The sequence below is a fragment of the Thalassophryne amazonica genome, unplaced genomic scaffold (assembly GCF_902500255.1).
Source record: "Thalassophryne amazonica unplaced genomic scaffold, fThaAma1.1, whole genome shotgun sequence".
Classification (NCBI taxonomy): Eukaryota; Metazoa; Chordata; class Actinopteri; order Batrachoidiformes; family Batrachoididae; genus Thalassophryne; species Thalassophryne amazonica.
The window spans coordinates 23,929-38,139 of record NW_022986306.1 but is presented as its reverse complement, the minus strand read 5'-3'; the positions used below and the strand labels follow the sequence as shown (position 1 = coordinate 38,139).

Below are 14,211 nucleotides of genomic sequence, written 5' to 3'. Positions count from 1 at the left end.
ACAATGAGGAATCATCAAGACAGAAAGCAAAACTGAGTATGGACGAATTAAGGTTGTCATCGGAATTCATTCACATTTTTCAACAGTTTGAAAATTCTGACAAAGCGCCAGCTACAGAAACGAAGCTGGCCGATGGTTAAATGATGTCCTCAATGTCACCATAACTCTACATTTCTTGTTTAGTTTTGGCTTCGGCGTCCTTCGTCATTGCCGTGTTACCGGGACTTAAGGTAGGGAAAAACTTTTCCAGCTTGAGGCCAGTCCTATGCCTATTTGTGCTTATTCTGTTCCACCATGCACATATACTTCATTAATGCATAATTATTATTGTTAAAACTTTACCTTTATACCAGAAAATTGTGCTATTATATTGGTGCACAATAAATTGTGGCTACGCTATGGCATTCGATATGGCTTGGTAGATTTTGATGCACTGTCAATTTTAAAGGTAGATCTTGGTTCAAAAAAGGGCACTCCTTTTTTGGAGTTGGGCACTCCTGCATTAGTGGAAATACCCTGGATTTGGTTCTCACACGTGGTATTGCTGTCACAAAAATACTGACATCATGCCTCTTACATCAGTGTTCTCTGATCACTCACTTATAGGTTTACAGTTTCGCTGTCATGTTTAGTGGAACAACAACCTTATTTGTCACTACAATGATGCATCAACTCCTCAACAACAACTGAACTTGAAGCTAGACTGCCTGGTCTTATGGCCCAGTCACACGGCACACGACGATTCCTGAACGAAGGGAAAAAGTAAAAAATTACAATTCGTTGAGAAAAGGTGGACGAAAGAGCTTTTATCACCGAACAGTCTACGAAGCAAGAGCACAAAAGGGACGAAAGAGGAACTTAACAAATCCGAAGCTCACAATCTCGACGAAACGTGCCTGGAGCCACTGCTGGAGCAGAGCGTGTCTGCTCCGGCACTCGGCGCTGGAACGGGGCTCATAGCGCCTGAGTCCTGGAGAAACTGCAAAGAGAATCTGTGGAGATGTCGATGGACCACCTGCTCTGGTTCCTCGTCCAGAACAAAAGAGGGATCATCTCCTTCATCATCAGAATCCACACTGTCTGTCGACACGATGCGAGCTCCGTCGTGCTCCAACAAAAATAAAAAAATTTAAAAAAAGAAAGAAAAAAAGGAAGTGTGCCGTGGTCACTGCTGTATCACAGTATTATGTTCAAGATATATTGATTTATAACAGAAAACTGTCAAAAGGGAGAATAAATATAAATATAACTGTAAAGATGACTGAATATATCAGAGCAGTAAATTAATCAGTGCGTGTGAACGCGCGCATTGACTCACGTGCGGTTATTTCCACCAGCTGATCACGGATCCACAAAGTGAATTCTTCCTTCCAGAACAGCTTTTATATCATCATTTTGATTCATCTGCCCGTTGCCACACGTACAGAAGGACTGGATTATCATTCCTTCACTCATATTGTTATATTTAATACAAAATAATAAGCGCACGCAGGAGCTCCTGCTGCCGCTGATGCTGCATTCAAGTACCGTCAAAAATTACACAAATTTTTCATTGTTTCAAATTCAACAGTTGCTTGTGGCAAAATAATTAATTATATCCACACAAAAGATTAATTCTGGCCTATGTAAGGTGCCTGAGCCCATTGAAGCTGCTCCCCACACAGATAAAAAATCCAAGCAAGCAGGCTGAGTTTGCCCTGTAATTTCCTACGGTACATGAACGCAGCAGCAGCCTCAGCGCTCACAAACCGGCTTCTGCACTGTGTGAAAACGTTCAGCTGCTCCAACAAAGTCAAATTAAACAAGAACGTTAGAAAAGCTAAAACGATTAAAAAAACGTCAAGAACGACAGAAAAACGAAACAGACGGACTGAGGTTTTCGTTGCCCTTCGTTCAAATTTTTCAACAGTTTAAAAATCCTGACGAAGCGCCCGCTGCAGGAACAAAGCTGCACGAAGGTTAAACGATGTCAACGACAGTCAACGAAAGTCCAGATTTCTTGTTTCATCAGGGCTTCATCACCCTTCGTTAAGTGCCATGTGACTGGGCCATTAGCTTCACATTTGGAAAATGCCCAATCAGTATACAGTCTTGTGGATAGTTTAAACTCAGCGCTCAAAACTACACTCGGCATGATTGCTGCACCTATAGTAAAACCAAGCCCCCCCTCTGCCCCCGAAAACACAGCCACCTTGGTTAAATGATTACTTGCATGACCTCAAGCATAAGGCTACTGGTCTAGAACAAAAACGGTGTAGTTCAACATCAGAAGTATTCCACCTTGCGTGGCGTGATGCTATCTTAGACTATAAGCATGCATTACTGGCTACAAAGCGGACTTGCTACTCTGATTTGATCAGCAAAAACAAGCATAACTCAAAGTTCTTGTTCGACACGGTGGCAACACTTATTCATGGGCAACCACCTGTAGTTCACTCTCCTTTTACAGCACAAGATTTCGTAGATTACTTTGAGAAGAAAACAGAAGACATTAGGTTAAATATATCCCAGCATGCCTTAACCCAGCCACTACACCCTGCTATTGAGGTGGACGCCATTACTGAGGTGTTACTTGGATTTACAGAATTTTATAGTATAGTATAGTATGGGTGTGCTGACAAAACCTGTAATGTCTACAAAAAGCACAACCTATTTATTTGATCCTATACCAACAAAACTGTTTAAGGACCTGTGGCCCACTCTTGGGTGGACTGTGGATTCTGACACCACTACGGTTCTGGTGCTGTTAGATCTCAGTGCTGCGTTTGATACCGTGGATCATCATATTCTACTCAATAGGTTGGAGAATCAATTTGGGATTACTGGGAGTGCCCTTGCACGGTTGACGTCATACTTGACCAGTCATTCTCACTGTGTTTTGCACAATAACACTACCTCTAACCTTAGTGACATGAAATTTGGGGTTCCACAGGGGTCCGTCTTAGGCTCCCTGCTTTTCTCCTTTTATATAGCACCCCTTGGGCACATATTGCAGCATTTGGAATTACCTTTCACTGCTATACTGATGATACTCACATATACATGCCGATAACTGCTGGTAAATCTCATCCACATAAAATCCTTAAAGGACTGCCTTGCATCAGTGAGAAGCTGAATGTGTAGCAATTTCCTACTTTTACACTCTGACAAGACTGAAATGATGGTTCTTGGTCCAGTGAGACATCGGAATCAATTTGACGAGTTAATTTTTGATCCTATATTGTCCTTTGACCTCCACATTAGAGATATTATGAGGACTGCTTTCGTCCACCTGCAAAATATAGCGAAATTCATCCCATCCTGTCTATGGCTGATACTGAGACCCTGATTCATGCATTTGTTTCTTCCAGATTGGACTACTGCAATTTTATATTTTCTGGTTTACTGCAGTCCATCATTAGGGGGCTCCAACTGGTTCAAAATGCTGCTGCCAGACCTTTGACATGAAGCAGAAAGTTTGACCACATTACACCCATTTTGGCATCTCTTCACTGGCTTCCTGTCCCAGTGAGATCAGATTTTAAGGTTCTGCTACTAACCTATAAAATTATTCATGGACTGGCACCTCCCTACCTAGCTGACCCAATTAAACCCTACATACCGGCCCAGGCTCTGCGTTCTCAGAGTGCAGGACTACTTTGTGTCCCTAGGGGGAATAAAAAGTCTGTGGGTCACAGAGCTTTCTCTTATTCTGCCCCTGTTCTGTAGAATGATTTTCCTGCATCAATAAAAGTCAGATTCTGTAAAGACTTTCAAGTCCACACTTAAGACACACTTCTCTGTATGGCTAGCATATTGGCATAGTATAGTACTATGTTTTCTACACTTTCAAATCCATATTATCACAGAGTGGGCCATGGCCTCAATTTTATCTAAAGTCTGGGTCTTTTAGTGAAGCTTAGGGCTAGTGGTGTCATGGTCTCCCTCTGTCTGCCTCTCTCCTTTCCTTTTTTTAACCTTTTTTAGTTTGAGAGTTTTTCCCCCAGATGGCACACTCAGAGCCTTGCTCATCACTGCCAGACACCTGACGTGCATGAGCGGCTCATCAGCAGCGGGTTACTTAAACTCAGGCTTCCAGCCAACTCACTGCTGAATTCTTGGTGGTTTTCCATGTCATGAAACCAGATTGTTGCATCGCATCCGGCATGAGATTCCATGACCTTGACCTCGTCTTTCCTGCCACTTCCATGTGCTCAGACATCGGAGCTTTCTGCAGCTTGTTTCAAGGTAACCTGGCCACCGCTAATTCCCGTATTACAGCTCGTTTTTGGTGTTTCCAGACACTGTCCTGCATGGCTCCGCGCCACTCTCTGCACAACGTCACTTTGGAACTCTCTGGCTCTCAGCTACAGCACATGTAGCTCTACCACACTTCAGTTAAGTTCCTGTTTTTGACTGTGCATGACTAAGAACTGTATCCAAGAACAAATTTCAAGAACTGTATGAGCTCTGGTGCAGAAGAGCTAAGAACATTCCAAGCCGTTGCTGAAGTCCTGATTAACTGGAACTGCATCACAAGACGCTCAGCACCTGACCTCTGGCATCTGAAGATATTCATGAACTGTGAACGATTCCTAAATGGCAAATCTTATTTCAAGAACTGTGAACATTCCTGTTAAACCTTCAGTGATGGTTAAAGGCTTCAGTGTTACGAGAGAAATCACTCACCTCTGTTCTCCTTCATCCCCCTAGTTCCTGTTCTCAGCTCTGTGTGTCCCACCTGGCCCGGGCTCCAGAATAATATACGCCAGAATTTCAGTTCTCTTACAAGACTGGCCCGGGAACCTGCAGCTCCTTAATTTCCACCGCAACAGACGGGCCCTGTCTTGGCTCAGCAGGCTGTATAACCAGCGCAGCATTATTTCATTTATTTATTGTCAATTAATCTCTTTCATTCACAACCAGTTCTGTTCCTTGCTCCCAGCGTTTAAGTCCATCATCAAGTACTGGTCCTGTCCCATCCAGACCTCTAACCGTAACAAGTGGCCGGCGATCACCTTAGCATTTCTTCTGTTTTCAGGGCTGTGAAATGAAAGTTGTGAAATCTGAGGAAAATTTTTCAAGGAGTCTGGGAGCACAGCCCCCAGGAGCCGAGATCTACATTTTCAGCATCTCCTAGAAGAAATAAACTCAAAAGAAGTGCCTATTTATATGATTCTAGATTCAACATTTCATTTGAACTGTCAATGATCATGTTGAAATAACAGGATATGACGTGGAAGTAGGACCTGTAATGATTTTCCTTTTAATTGTAAAGCAAATGATGCATTAACTCAGAACAATTAAACTACAAGAAGTTCATCAAGACTGAAAAGACAAAGCATGTCAAAAACCACACCTGAAGCTTATCTTGGTCTTGGCTTAGCTTGGTCTAGTGGTTAAGGTGTTGGGCTTGAGTCCAGAAGATCATGGGTTCAAATCCCCGCCTGACTGGAAAATCACTAAGGGCCCTTGGGCAAGGCCTTTAATCCCCTATTGCTCCCGGTGTGTAGTGAGCGCCTTGTATGGCAGCACCCTGACATCGGGGTGAATGTGAGGCATTATTGTAAAGTGCTTTGAGCGTCTGATACAGATGGAAAAGCGCTATATAAATGCAGTCCATTTACCATTTATTTATTAAACAATTTCATATAGTCTTTCTCACCATCTTCTCTCTGTCAGACATTGATCTGTGACTCAGACATGCCACAAAATTCTTCTTTTAAAAACCTGATAGCTCTAAAAGTTTGCAATGTCCACATGTTACTTTTAGCATAAGAGCAGGGTCTTGGAGCAGGCACACAGCGTTGCCGTAGCAACCAACCAGTCCTGCTTTATGACAACTGTCCTAAGAGCCACGCTTTGAGTGAGGTGTTTTTCTCCACAGAGTTCTGTGGATCCGTAGACACTGATCTGTATCTGTTATGCAGATCAGTGTACGCGGCGTTATAAAACCTGCATGATGTTGCAAAAAAAAAAAAACGCTTTGCCATAGACATTTTACAAACTCAGTGACAATCACAATTACAGAGTACAACATTAACATATCACGGAAGACCAAGCCCCTCCATTGGATGTACCATCAACAGACAGGCTGACATCAAAAAAGACGTAACAGTGGCTTGAAAAGCCCAGCCTAAAGCACAGCACAGGGACTCTGATCATGACGGCACACGAAGAAGCCCTAAACACCAGATCCATAGAAGCAGGAGTCTACCACAGCCGACAGGACCTAAGTTGCAGGCTGCGCAAATGTGCCCGTAGACAGTCCAGCACATAGTAGCATGATGTAAGCTGCAAGCTTGGACAGTGTACAATGAGAGACAAAACCAAGTGTCGGGAATGGTGTACAGGAACATCTGTGCCGCATATGGATTATAAGCACCCAAGTCCCGATGGGAGATGGTGTTGAAGGTGGCTGAGAACAACAGAGTCCTGTGGGACTTCAAATTCCAGACAAGCAGCTGCCGGCCAACCAAACAGATATAGTGGCGGTTGACAATGGAAAAAGACCACAGTTGTGATTGATGTGGCAATTCCAGCTGACAGCATCATCAGGAAGAAGGAGCACAAGAAAATAGAGAAGTAACAAGGGCTGAAGGAGTAACTGGAGCAGATGTGGAAGGCAAAGTCCAAAATCCAACGGAAATAGGAGCACTGGGAGATGTAACCCCCAAATTGGAAGAGTGGCTCCAGCAGACTCCAGGCACAACATCAGAAATCTCTGTTCAGAGGAGTGTAGTCCTAGGAAAAGCTACAATACTGCACCAAACCCTCAAACTCGCAAGGCCCGAGCTTGAGGAACACACAGTCTTGTGAAGTTGGATAAGTAAAATTCTGTAAGAGGGATGGAGACATTAAACATTTTAGTCCACTTGACATCTACATCTATTTAAGAGTGAAAAACAGGAGTGTTTGGGCTTCTGAAACAAGAAAGATACATGACAGACATCTCACCAGGTCTTTAATAGCTTGGGAGAAGAGCGGCGGCTGGTCTGAAAGGCAGGACAGGAACAGAGCAACAAGCAGCATGGTGTAGTAGATGTAGAAGGTTGTGTGTCGCCACACACACACTGTAGATGGCTGAAACAGAAAAAGAAATAGAGGAACTATGGTATTTCTGAGTGTGTTACATGTGCTGTAATCCTGAAGATGCACATAATTACTGCATTTTTGAGTGAGACAATTATAGCCTTGGGAATGAACAAATGTTTCTCCTAATGTACACACTGCACCCAGAAGACATAATTATCATGTTTTACAGACTACAAGTCATACCCACATATTTGTTGCACCTGTCCAAAAATGTATTGTGAAAAGGAAAAAGCACAAGTCACACTGGTCTATAATTTGCATTTATTTTTGAAACATGGTGCGATAATTTCATAAAACAAAAAAAGCAAAATTAATTTACCCAAATACTGTGTTAGTCTGCAGAAGCTAATGGGCTAATTAATGTTACTGCAGGGAAATCCCTACACCTCACCACATGGCATATCGCGAATACATGCATGATATGGTATGGTTGCCTCAGAATCACCACAGAGGCAGTGGTGGGCACAGTTTAGCTAATCCGCTAACCACTAATTAGCGAAGCAAATGCCCCTTTTTTTTTTTAACAAATGACAAAATAATTATATATTTACAAATACACATTTATAAAAAACCAACACACGTGTCTGTTAATGCTCAAACCTTCAGAATTAGTGCATTACTTTAAAAGATATGTGCAATACTTTCACTTTGTAAAAATGACAGCGTTACCGTTAATGTCGATAAACTGTCTGGAATTAGTTGTTTATAAGTGAAACCATGAATGAAAAGGGCTTTGCGTTTCATGTCTCCTGCCCACTGTCTGTGTTGTAGTATGTAGAAAGTAAATGACATTTTTCTGGGGTGGGGGCAGCAGCGGGCCGGGTGCATAAAGACAGAAGCTCAGGCTTGTTGTTTATTTGGGGTTTGTGATCACCTTTAATTTTACTCAGAAGCCTCGGCAGTGCTTAAACTCAAAACTGGCTTATCAGTGGCCGACAGTGTACTGAGTCAGTACTAAAAGTTAGCAGTTAGCGGTAACTTCTGCTAAATTTTTTTGCTGGGTTAATGGTTCAGCGTTATGAAAGTTAACTTTTCAGTTAGCGGTTCAGTGGTTATCGAAGCTAACTTTGCTATACAATGCTGCTGGAACCTGAATTTCCCCCAGGGAGTCTTTCCAAGGGATTAATAAAGTTCTATCTAATCTAATAGACACACACTATATATATATATATATATATATATATATATATACATATATATATATATATATATAAACTTTATTGATCTCACAGAGGAGAAATGCACATGTTACGTCAGCTCTAAAAAAATGTGATAAGGTGACATTAGTGCAGGGATTTGTAAACGAGTTGTTATTGCATGTGATTTGTGTACATATTATTGCATGTGGTTATTTCAGTGTTATTGTACAGTCTGACAGCAGCAGGGAGGAACGACCTGCGGTATCGTTCCTTCTTGCACTGAGGGTGCAAGAAGGGTCTGTCACTGAACAAGCCTCTCAGCTCCACTACAGTCCGGTGCAGAGGGTGGGAGGAGTTGTTCATGATGGATTTGAACTTGGTTAACACCCTCCTCTCAGCCACCTCCTCCAGAGAGTCCAGAGGACAGCCCAGGACAGAGCTGGGCTTCCTGACCAGCTTGTTCAGTCTCTTTCTCTCCCGCTCTGTGCTGCCCGGGGCCCAACAGATGACAGCATTGAGGAGAGCTGAGGCTACAACAGAGTCGTAGAAGGTCTTAAGCAGAGGCCTGCTCACTCCAAAGGATCTCAGTCTGCTCAGGAGGTGGAGGCAACTCTGGCCTTTTTTGTACAGGGCGTCGGTGTTGTGAGTCCAGTCCAGTTTGATGTTGAGGTGAACACCCAAGTATTTGAAACTGTCCACAGTCTTTATGTCCTCCCCCTGGATGTTCACCAGTGGATGAGGTGGTGGTTTCCTCCTGAAGTCAATCACCATCTCCTTCATCTTACTGGTGTTGAGACACAAGTGGGTGCACTCACACCAGTCCACGAAGTCTGTGATGACCGACTGGTACTCCAGCTCGTTCCCCTCAGACACACGACCTACAATGGCGGAGTCATGGAAAGCCGCGCGGAGGCTTTGTGCGTAACGACCGATTCGCTGTTTGAGAGAGACAAAGAACATCTCCGTTTCGGCGTGTCATGGGACAAGTTGGGACATGCCTATCTCGGCTTTCAATGCTTACCAGTCCAGTAAGTATCAGAGAAATTGTGGAGAGCTGGGCTTGTCCTAACTTGTCCTCTGAAACACCGAAACGGAGGTATTCCTTTGTCTCGCTCAAACAGTGAATCGGTCGTTACGCACGAAGCCTCCGCGCGGCTTTCCATGACAAAATCTCTTGTTAAAAGTGAAATCTGCCGGAAAATGGCTGATGTCCAGCTTTTGCGATAACCAGAGAAAGTGCACACGACGGTCTCATATCCACAGAGCCATCAGTTTAGAAATGATCTGGCGTTTTCTGCCTCGTCGTCACAGCTCGGAGCGTGGCGCGCCGAGCGTCCTTAAAGCCATCCTTATAGCTGCAGTAACAGTCCTTATTCTCTGTGAAGCCCGTAACATTTTCACCGAAAGCCAGATAAATTTTTCAAATGGTTTCCAGGTGCCAGTCTCTAACAGCTTCTGAAAAAATTCTGATGGAAAAAAAGTCCAAATCATTCCGCCATTTCCAAACAATGAAAATCCGACGAGGGGGCGGGGCCACTCCTTCCACAAGGTGTGCTCACAGGCGAATGACAAAAAAATGAAAAACTCACGCATGCGCACGAGGGTTCAAGCATGTCTAACATAAAAACATATGAATCAAATCCATATAGTTTAAAAAAAATAAAAAGGACCGTTACTTTATTGACAGACCTCATACATATACACATATACACACATATATATACACATACATATATACACATACATGTACACACACTCAACAAAAATATAAACGCAACACTTTTGGTTTTGCTCCCATTTTGTATGAGATGAACTCAAAGATCTAAAACTTTTTCCACATACACAATATCACCACTTCCCTCAAATATTGTTCACAAACCAGTCTAAATCTGTGATAGTGAGCACTTCTCCTTTGCTGAGATAATCCATCCCACCTCACAGGTGTGCCATATCAAGATGCTGATTAGACACCATGATTAGTGCACAGGTGTGCCTTAGACTGCCCACAATAAAAGGCCACTCTGAAAGGAGCAGTTTTATCACACAGTACAATGCCACAAATGTCACAAGATTTGAGGGAGCATGCAATTGGCATGCTGACAGCAGGAATGTCAACCAGAGCTGTTGCTCGTGTATTGAATGTTCATTTCTCTACCATAAGCCGCCTCCAAAGGCATTTCAGAGAATTTGGCAGTACATCCAACCAGCCTCACAACCGCAGACCACGTGTAACCACACCAGGCCAGGACCTCCACATCCAGCATGTTCACCTCCAAGATTGTCTGAGACCAGCCACTCGGACAGCTGCTGAAACAATCGGTTTGCATAACCAAAGAATTTCTGCACAAACTGTCAGAAACCGTCTCAGGGAAGCTCATCTGCATACTTGTCGTCCTCATCGGGGTCTCGACCTGACTCCAGTTCGTCGTCGTAACCGACTTGAGTGGGCAAATGCTCACATTCGCTGGCGTTTGGCACGTTGGAGAGGTGTTCTCTTCACGGATGAATCCCGGTTCACACTGTTCAGGGCAGATGGCAGACAGCGTGTGTGGCGTCGTGTGGGTGAGCGGTTTTCTGATGTCAATGTTGTGGATCGAGTGGCCCATGGTGGCGGTGGGGTTATGGTATGGGCAGGCGTCTGTTATGGACGAAGAACACAGGTGCATTTTATTGATGGCATTTTGAATACACAGAGATACCGTGACGAGATCCTGAGGCCCATTGTTGTGCCATACATCCAAGAACATCACCTCATGTTGCAGCAGGATAATGCACGGCCCCATGTTGCAAGGATCTGTACACAATTCTTGGAAGCTGAAAATGTCCCAGTTCTTGCATGGCCGGCATACTCACCGGACATGTCACCCATTGAGCATGTTTGGGATGCTCTGGACCAGCGTATACGACAGCGTGTACCAGTTCCTGCCAATATCCAGCAACTTCGCACAGCCATTGAAGAGGAGTGGACCAACATTCCACAGGCCACAATTGACAACCTGATCAACTCTATGCGAAGGAGATGTGTTGCACTGCATGAGGCAAATGGTGGTCACACCAGATACTGACTGGTATCCCCCCCCAATAAAACAAAACTGCACCTTTCAGAGTGGCCTTTTATTGTGGACAGTCTAAGGCACACCTGTGCACTAATCATGGTGTCTAATCAGCATCTTGGTATGGCACACCTGTGAGGTGGGATGGATTATCTCAGCAAAGGAGAAGTGCTCACTATCACAGATTTAGACTGGTTTGTGAACAATATTTGAGGGAAATGGTGATATTGTGTATGTGGAAAAAGTTTTAGATCTTTGAGTTCATCTCATACAAAATGGGAGCAAAACCAAAAGTGTTGCGTTTATATTTTTGTTGAGTGTATATATATATATATTATATATATATATACACACGAGGTCTGTTAGAAAAGTATCCGACCTTTTTATTTTTTGCAAAAGCCTGATGGATTTGAATCACGTGTGCTTGCATGAGCCAACCTTGAACCTTCATGCGCATGCGTGATTTTTTTCACACCTGTCGGTTGCGTCATTTGCTTGTAAGCAGCCTTTGTGTGAGGATGGGTGGAGTCTCTCGTAGTTTTTTCTTTGCAAGGAAATGGCGGAACAACTGGAGCAGCGCGACTGCATCAAATTTTGCCACAAACTGGGCGAAAGCCAGGTGGAAACCATTCGGATTATTTAGACGGCTTTCGGTGATGATCCTCTGGGTATCACACAGATTAAGGAGCGGTACAACCGGTTTAAAGACGGCCGCACAACGGTGGAGGGCGCACTGCGCTCCGATCGGCATCAACATGCTGAAATGACCAGATCATTTCCAAAGTGAACGCTGTGATGATGCGGGACCGTCGTGTGATTATCCGAGAAATTGCGGAAGAGGTGGACATCAGCACTTGATCGGCACATTCCACTGTGAAAGAAGATTTTGCCATGAAAAGAGTGGCGGTGAAATTCATTGGCACGAAGCTGATGGCGCAGCAACAGCGCCTATATGTTGAAGTCTCACAGGACATGTTGTAACATGCCCAGCTCGTCAACCATTCATAAGATTCAGACGGCTTTCGGTGGCTTTAGAGTCGTGTGACTATCCGAGAAATTGTAGACAAGCTGGCCATGTCAGGATGGATGGATGGATGGATGTCCATCCATCCATCCATTTTCTTCCGCTTTATCCGGAGTCGGGTCGCGGGGGCAACAGCTCAAGCAAAGCCGCCCAGACCTCCCGATCCACACACACCTCCCCCAGCTCCTCCAGGGGAACCCCAAGGCATTCCCAAGCCAGCTGAGAGATGTAGTCCCTCCAGTGTGTCCTGGGTCTTCCCCGGGGCCTCCTCCCAATGGGACGTGCCCGGAACATCTCTCCAGCGAGGCGTCCAGGGGGCATCCGGAAAACATGCCCGAGCCACCTCAACTGACTCCTTTTGATGTGGAGGAGCAGCGGCTCGACTCCGAGCTCCTCCCGAGTGACCGACCTCCTCACCCTATCTCTAAGGGAGCGCAAAGCCACCCTGTGGAGGAAACTTATCTGGGCCGCTTGTACTCGCAATCTCGTTCTTTCGGTCATGAGCCAAATCTCATGACCACAGGTGAGGATCGGAACATAGATCGATTGGTAAATCCAGAGCTTTGCCCCCCTACTCAGCTCTCTCTTCACCACGACGGTCCGATACAGCGACCGCATCACTGCAGATGCTGCACCGATCCGTCTATCGAGCTCACGCTTCATCCGTCCCTCACTCGTGAACAAGACCCCGAGATACTTAAACTCCTCCACTTGAGGCAAGGACACTCCACTGACCTGAAGAGGGCAAAGCAGCTTTTTCCGGTTGAGAACCATGGCCTCGGATTTGGAGGTGCTGATTTTCATCCCGGACGCTTCACACTCGGCTGCAAACCGCCCCAGTGCACGCTGAAGGTCCTGATTTGACGAAGCCAACAGAACCACATCGTCCGCAAACAGCAGAGACAAGATTCTGTGGTTCCCAAACCAGACCCCCTCTACACCCTGGCGGCACCTAGAAATTCTGTCCATAAAAATAATGAACAGAACCGGTGACATATGTATGTATGTATGTATGTATGTATGCATGTGTGTGTGTGTGTGTGTGTGTGTGTGTGTGTGTGTCTCTCAGAGTCGAGTCTGCAATTTGCTACAATCGGAGATTCTACTAGTAGAGCCTCCGATCTACTGGCAGAATCAGAGACTCGACCAGGATAGACTCCGATTCAGCCAAGCCATTCATTATCATGACAAGATGATATCTAGCCATAGAATGATAGCAATGTCTCACGGTGAAAATTAGAAAAATATGTGTCATATCAACTTCACATTAGAGCCCCACCATGCTGACGTGATCAGAGTAAGAAAGCAAGAACTTGTAATCAACTGAAACTCTACTAGTTGATTCTCCAGGTCTCTACTCGTAGAATCGCAGTTTCTACTTTGACACACACACACACAAACATAAAGTCACACATTCCTTATTATTATTATTATCATCATCAATAATAATAGTGTCAATTTATGTAGGCTTTTCCCAGGAGTCACAGCACTGAGCCATATTAATTCAAATAAAAGAATAAATGCCAATAATAAGTACATTTCAACAATCCCAAATTAAAGAGCTGATAAAAAAGAAAAAATGTGACTTACACTCCAGTGTGACTTCTATATGGGTTTTTCCTCTTCAAGAGGCATTTTTTAAACAAGTGCGACTCATACCCCAGAAAATATAGTAATCATTTGTTCTGCCAAAAAGTACTTTGTACCTTATAAAAACATTGTCAGTACCCATGGAGTTGGACATAGCGAAGCTAGAGTGTGCACTCTGTGTATTGCTAACATAACGCGGCTGTGCCTACACAGGGCTTGGCAGCCATTACCAAAGAGGGCAAAAAGGACACGAAGTACCCGTGTGTGCAATACAGTGTGCATGTTGAGTGCATAAGATTTATCCAACTACATACATAAAGACAAAACCAAA

The 14,211-nt window shown here is 44.4% G+C and overlaps 1 protein-coding gene across 1 annotated transcript in view; it reads right to left on the bottom strand.

The window, feature by feature from the left end:
* The window catches only part of LOC117506024 (multidrug resistance-associated protein 1-like), a gene marked incomplete at its 5' end in the record, with an annotated part of 109,594 nt that overhangs the window by 81,428 nt on the left and 13,955 nt on the right, over positions 1–14,211 (bottom strand). Inside the window, one exon of the mRNA XM_034165563.1 lies at positions 6,937–7,062. Within this exon, the coding sequence (XP_034021454.1) occupies positions 6,937–7,062 (126 nt within the window). The remainder of the gene's footprint in view (positions 1–6,936; positions 7,063–14,211) is intronic.